Genomic DNA, 7093 nt, shown 5'->3' with positions numbered 1-7093 from the left:
TTACTCACACTCTGTGCGTTGTCGTTCATATTCATGTCTCCTACTCGCTAGGTGGCAGTGTCATGATAAACGAGCGTCCTAGGAGTGCGGTCCTAGTGCGTAGGAGTGCGGTCCTGAGACTGCAGTCTCCGACGCTGCAGCTTCATGCTACTCTCGCCAACTGCTATATTTAACCATATATCGAGCCCGCTCGTCGATTTCCAATGATTTAATGTGATTGTTTGCCTGTCTGGCCATTGTAATCGGGCTCTTTGAAGATCCAATTAAGTTTCTGATCGGGTTGGCAAAAACTTCAGAATTTGAATTGACCGCCATTCAAATGACAACTTTGTTTTCCCCCAAAATTGGGCGGAGCTGTCATTTTTGCCCGGAAGTGACGAATGTGTTACTCTCATCCATGGTACGTAAAAGTCCCATCTAGCTTGTTTTATCCAAAGTTATTTCAAGAATCTAACCACAAAAAAACTTGAATAGATTGGCAAAACTTCAATTCATTTTTGATTTAGTACTGAATTAGGCTACTACTTGATTGCCCAACAAAAGTCAGCTCACCATAATAAAGTAAACACAAATAAATCAGAAATGTATAGTCTTGGAGGTTTTGATGTAGGGTAATTAGGTTTCAGTCATTTAAGTGCGTTTATGTGTGAGTTCTCATTTTTCCCATAGTTATGAATGCATCATGGAAGTCACTCCTACGCCTACGTGATAGTTTGTATGTCTGTCTGTGTTTGGCTTTTATGTACACGAGTTGCCAGTTGCAAACAAAGCTGATAACAGCTTCTAGTCAACGCTCTCAACATGTCTTCTGGCGGCTTGAGTCTGCAGTATCAGGGATTTCTGCTTCCTAGAGAAACTCACTCCTTAGAGAGCCTGGAGTTTGCACAGGAATTCAAGTTTAGGGACGATGACATCATGGCTGCCGTTTATCCGAAATCAGGTTAGTGTTGTTTTGGGCTCACTGCAGCCTTAACAGCAACTTAATCGGTTCAACAAAATCTGACAGCTATTTTATTTTGCATCACTTCGGGTCCTTTTTCCTCTCTCTGCTGCTGGTGGACTTGGAGCAGAGTTGCGAAGTTGTGTTTTCTGCAACTTTCTTAGTTGTGTCAGTTAACCGGCATGTGTAAAATAGTACAACGTTAGCTTCCCTTTCCATTATGTGAATGGCTTTTTATGATCCTTTTTAAGCGTCTTTGTGCTCTAGTTGTTTGGTTAGGTGAGCTTCTGCAAATGTCACTCTCTTGACTCTTGTCTCTAATGGTAGGTATTCAGGTTGTATTCATGTTGGTGATAGATCCATTGCGATAAAATAGTGCTATAAATAGTGTTTCTTTAAAAGGTGTGTATAGACTGACCAACAAACTAAACCCTAATCATAGCCTAACTATGAAACAAACTTAACTTAAATGTGACATTTAATGCAAAATACGCATTTTTCATGGCTTTGCAATGTGTCTCTGCGTCTTGAGATCCTCACAAATGAGTAAAGATATTTTCCCCCCCTCCAAAATAGTGTAATATCGAGCAATTTATAACCAGATATGGGGTTTATGTGCCATAGGACTGACTCAAGCCAACTGAAAATCCCTGCCATCAGAATACTTGTTGTTCTTGTTGTTCTGTTTGCCATTGTTATTTCCACGCCACAACCTGGTAACGCCTCATATGCAGGAATCAAAAGAAAAGCCTTCATTGCTCCATCATCAAACAAAGTAAAGACCCAGTGGATTAATATTATTGGTTATGACTGACATGTGCCCACAACCACTGAAAAGCTCTCTCTCAACAAGGGTTAATAGCAGGGGTTAAATTGGGATTTGATATGTGGGGGAGGGGGGGCTCTGTGTGGAGGTTCGAGGGGGTAATATACACAATATCTTTTTACACATCAAGCCTTCAAATTGCTATTTTAAATCAACATTGCTCTGCACACTTGCTAAACAGTGGCGGCTGGAGGAATTCTTTCTAGGTAGGCTGAGAAAAACAATGGCATTAGCAATACTTGCATGTATGTATGTATGTATGTATGTATGTATGTATGTATGTATGTATGTATATATATCATATATATATATATATATATGATATATTATATATATCATATATGTATAAGATTAGGGATGGGACCATATAGAGATGACTGAACATTCTCACATGAGTGACTTGAAAGCTGTCTAGCTTCCTATTATGGCAGATGAGGGAATGAAGAGCATGAAAACAATTAATTTATCATGAAAAAAAACTCACAAAATGATGCTTTTTTCCATTTTATATCTTTCATTTATGTGATGTACCCAAACATTGTGTCATATCTGAGATGCAATACAAATATTTAAATGAATCAATTAATGCAGATCTAATAAAGTAGCTCAATGCTGTCTGGATGAACAGTTTGCAGGCTTTTATTTAAGAATCTTTTCGTGTGCCTACGTGTTCCTCCAGCAAAATGGAACTTTGCCTCCAGGTTAGAAAGAGCTATGTTGGAGAAAAAAGAGCAGAGCTGTTGGAGCTGTTCCAACACGTTACAGACCACTGACTCTATCCATTGTGCAATAGTTATAGCACACAGATCAAAGTTGTGTTTTCTGATATGCTTTAAAATAGGGCTGCACGATTTTGGGAAAAAATCTAATTGCGATTTTTCTGACAAATATTGCGATTCGATTTGCCATATTTGTTTTTAAGCGACCCAATGGAAGTTTATTGTAAAATGCGGCCATATCTCCGGCTAGGAAGGTCGCATCAATGTGCTCCCGTCTCTAGCACCCCCGCAGCCCGAGCTACGAGTGAAAGAACTAAACTTACATGAAACAGGCACTTTCAAAAATACTTGGCAGGTGATTGGATCAATCTGTCTTGGATCACCTTCTATCATGGGCCACTTCTGATTGGTTAACAATGGTTGGTACATGTGGAGCACAGCACTTCTGATTGGTGTGGATGACTGACACACAAGGAAAAAAATCGCAGGCTTGGCGATTTGGTAATCGCATCATTTCAAATTGCGATTTCAATTTAAAATCGATTAATCGTTCACCCTATTTTAAAGGGGATTTTTGATTATGCTGATATACTTTTATAAAATTCAACTGCTTCAATGATGAAACGATGGAGAACGCCGTAGAGCCACTTACATCTGGAAGGGAGAGCAGGGGACACGAGCCTTCATAACAAAGAGCAGCACACAACTGTGGTGGATACCATCCTCTTGCAAATAGCCAATCATGAAGCAGATGGGGTTGCAAATACTTTGCCCACAGGGTTTGGAAGGTTACTTAAAAAATGTGACCTGACCTGCCGAGAGGAACATTCAAATATCACACCAAACAGTGTGTCAAGTTGGTAGATGATTAACTCTAAAGACTTAAGGTTGTCATTTTCCAAAGTTTTCTCTACTAAATATTAATTTGTAGGGGTTGAAATCTCCTCTGCTGATGGATAGCTCATTCTGGCATGAAAAATATATTCCTTAACAGCAGTTGCCTTGCCATCAGGGCCGTCCCTGGCTAACTTGAGGCCCCACGCAAAGTTAGATGATGAGGCACATTTCCATTATTAATAAAAATCCAGAAACGATCAATTAAATATTGGCTACATCTAAAAGAAAGTGACCCCCACTCCTACCACCGCAAAGCCCTGCAGTATCAAGAGATTCATACGGAAAAGAGTCACCTCTCTCAGCTGGTCCTGACACTCTGTTCACAAACCGGTGATCTGCCTCAAGACCAGTCTGAGCCCACAACTATAATTAGAGTCAACCAAATTATAACAAAACACACAAAAAACGACCTCACTTATTGGAGCACTAAATCCCAAATACAAAGTAAAATGCAATGCTATCTGGCCCTAAAAAGACAGTACTCTGTGGCAGCCTACCTGACCACAGTGACTGATGTTAAACACAGGAAGATGTTGACAAAGTACAGACTGGCCATAGAAACAGGCAACATGGCTGCCAAAAGAGGAGCGATCAGCAGGGGTGCCGCGCCACACTAATTGTGCCGCATAAACGCATAGGTGCGCCGCATTTGAGACCCCACGCAGTCTGCGTGATCTTCCTGTAGGGAGGGACGACCCTGCTTGCCATTGTGTTTATATTGAGGCCCAATCCCAAACCACTCCCTAGACCCTACCCCTCCGTGACGGAGTGAACTCCGTCTGTAGCCACACTCGCAGCTTAATGAAGTTCCCTCCATTAAGGGTTAAGGGTATAAATACAGCGCACTGCATTGGGACGACCTCCCCTCTCTCCGCACGAAACGGAAACGGACGTTATGTTGTCCCACATATCTCGGCTGCATGGAACTGCGTTGCTATCCGTTGCCTGTTAGAGGGTGCAATGGCAAGATCCAACGGAAGGCGCAGAAGGTCGAGGCGCATCTTAGCGATGTGCCAGTGGCAGGTAAACATTTAAATATTGCTAATGCAACAATTCTCTTAACTTTATTTCTTATATAATAGCCTATTAACTTTGTATGTGTATACAGGATAGTGTCTCCCCTAGGTTTACTGCTTTGGGGTGCTGCTGCCTGAGCGGGGGGGGTGGCGGCATTGGGACATATATTTTTTAGTGTGTGTGTGTGTGTGTGTGATATCTTGGAGTATAGTATTTTAACAATACTGTGTCCTGTGTTTGTCTTTTACAGGGGGGAAAAGGTCTTTACATGCAGCTCAATGCTACTGCCCCAATTCTCGCCTTGTATGCCAACCCTGAAGCTTGTCTAAAGAAGGACTTTAGAGTTAAGCGGTGTGGCTTATTTAGTGCAGATGCTTCCCTCCCAAAAGGACCACGGATGGGGGCAAGATATCGAGGTGCTTCTTCTCCTCTACAGCTTGGCCCATGGACTATCGCTCTCTGTGGTGAGTTCAGCATTCGGGATTCCCAAATCGACGGTCCACAGGATCGTCAAACACGTCATCGGGAAGATAAAGGCCAACCTGAAGACCCTCATTTCCCTGCCAACCGAAGATGAGCTGCCAGAGATTGCAGACGGCTTCTGTCAGCTTGCAAAGAGTCCTGCATTTCACCGTGCTGCTGGTGTGATCGATGGATGCCATATTCGCATCAAACCTCCAGGAAACGAGTACCACAAGAACTACATCAACTACAAGCTGTTTCCTTCCATCCAGATGCAGGCCATCTGTGACTCAACTGGGAGATTCCTGGATGTCTTCATCGGCTATCCAGGCTCCGTTCATGATGCCAGAGTACTTCGCAACAGCCCCATCTTCTGCCAGGCACTGTTTCCCCCAGCTGGTTGGTTCCTCCTTGGGGACGGTTGTTATCCCTGCCTGGAAAAACCAGTAGGATTACTCACATCCTACAAGGTCCCTCACGGCCAGGTGCTGGCCAGATTCAACGCGCATCATGCCAGGGCTCGGTCTGTGGTGGAAAGAGCCTTTGGAAGGATAAAGACTCGCTGGAGGGCCACCCTTTTTCAAAGCGCTGGAGGTCAGTCCAAACTTTGCCCCTGACATAATTTCATGTTGTGCATTTCTGTGCATAAACATGAACGATGTTCTTGAGGATGCTGAAGCCTTCCCCCCTGAAGATGGGGACCAGAATCCTCCCCCTGCCGCAGCATGTGGACAGGAAAGTCCTGGACACCACCTAAGGGACAGGATTGCTGCACAACTCTGCTCCTGTCCAAATGGCACCACACCTGAGAGAGCACGATTACATCAAATTAACTTTGTTTTTTTGTGTTTTTTTTGGCAAAACGTGGTTGTCTGTTAACTTGTGTTTTTTAAATTATGTGCACACATACCTGATTTAATTTGTGTTTGTTAGCAAGCTCCACTTCTCACTTTAGCAAAAAGAGGTGAAATAAAAAAAAACCTGTGCAACGTTGATTTCAAACTTGGTTTCCCTCAATTGTCTTAATGCATAATCCCAAATTGGAGACAAATGTCCTTACCTCTTGGATCATTCAATCGCATTATAGGAGCACAGAGCAAAGGTTCAGAAAATGAACACAGGTCTTCTAATACAATCACTTTTGTTTTTGAGTGCAACTCTACAAATGGTTTGACATGAGCAATTAATGCCGTAAATGGCATGTATATTTTAATGCCTTATACCTATGAAGCGCACACACATATCTTTATTTAAAATGCTGATATGCAGGGTTAATATTCAGATTTTGAAAAAAAAACTTTTGTTCCGTGCACAACATTATTTTGTGCAAAAGTTTTCCTTCTACGTTATCAATCCCACACAGAACAATGTAGCCATCTAGGTAACAATCAAGCAGAAGCAATGTCATCCTCATCACCAGTCTACCTGTATTTACTATATACCCATACAATATTCAAGACATGAAGGACAGTACGTTAAATTAGGTTTATTCTCTTCCAAATAAATAATACAAGCGAACAAAAACAACTCTTTACAAGTAACATCAATAATCAACATAAAAATGGCCAATGGTGGGGGGGGGGAAATCAATCACATTTTGTCGACCATTTTTTCGAACAGGGTTAGAAATGTCTCCGATACCTCATTCACACCAACGCAACTCCGGTTCAAGCTCCTTGTTAGATTCTTTCAGGTTCAGAGCTGGTTCTTTCGGTTTAGCTCTGGCTCTTTTCACACCGCCCAGAATCCGACTGGTAATGCGTCATTGCGTCATCGTTTAGGTCATGAGGTAACCGTTTGCGTGCCTGCTTCATAAAGCCAAACCGCTCGGATGAAATCAGTTGCATTAATTTCTTATGGCTCTATCTGCAGCTTTTTCGGAGTCATTTCTGTGGTTTAGACTATATTCTTATAAAAAAGTGTACTCGTGTCAATAAAGTTTTTTTTAAAAACACAACTGCTTCCGAGGTCGGTCTTATTTCTTAAGGTGGACTGAACCATGAGTGTGGAGTAACGTTGTATCTTTCATTTAAATAAACTGTAACCTTCACCCAGGTATGTAACAGCTGTTATCAAATGAACACGTGAAGTAAAGTTTAATATTTATAGTTTTATAGGTTTATAACGAGTTATAATGAGAGGTGATCAACCTGAATGCTCAGGTTCCACCTTAACACGCAGACACGTTGCTTCACCATGAGCAGAAACCTTTACAGTCTATGGCAGAAACTC

General features: G+C 42.0%; 1 protein-coding gene across 2 annotated transcripts; it reads left to right on the top strand.

Annotated features, from left to right (window-relative positions):
• The first annotated feature begins 690 nt into the window (after positions 1–690).
• Positions 691–6617, top strand: LOC104958527 (putative nuclease HARBI1). 2 transcript variants are annotated; one of them, XM_010786271.1, is made up of 2 exons: positions 691–940; positions 4650–6617. In XM_010786271.1, the coding sequence occupies exon 2, from the start codon at positions 4771–4773 to the stop codon at positions 5476–5478; it is 708 nt and encodes a 235-aa protein (XP_010784573.1). In that variant the 5' UTR covers positions 691–940; positions 4650–4770; the 3' UTR covers positions 5479–6617. The 2 variants fall into 2 exon arrangements, with proteins under 2 accessions (XP_010784573.1, XP_010784580.1); XM_010786278.1 differs by lacking the exon at positions 691–940 and adding an exon at positions 3455–4405.
• Positions 6618–7093: the final 476 nt, after the last annotated feature.

This window comes from Notothenia coriiceps, unplaced genomic scaffold, assembly GCF_000735185.1.
Source record: "Notothenia coriiceps isolate Sejong01 unplaced genomic scaffold, NC01 NC01_scaffold00001030, whole genome shotgun sequence".
In the NCBI taxonomy this organism is placed as follows: Eukaryota; Metazoa; Chordata; class Actinopteri; order Perciformes; family Nototheniidae; genus Notothenia; species Notothenia coriiceps.
Note: the sequence above shows the minus strand (reverse complement) of the source record. Positions and strands in the feature narration are given on the sequence as shown.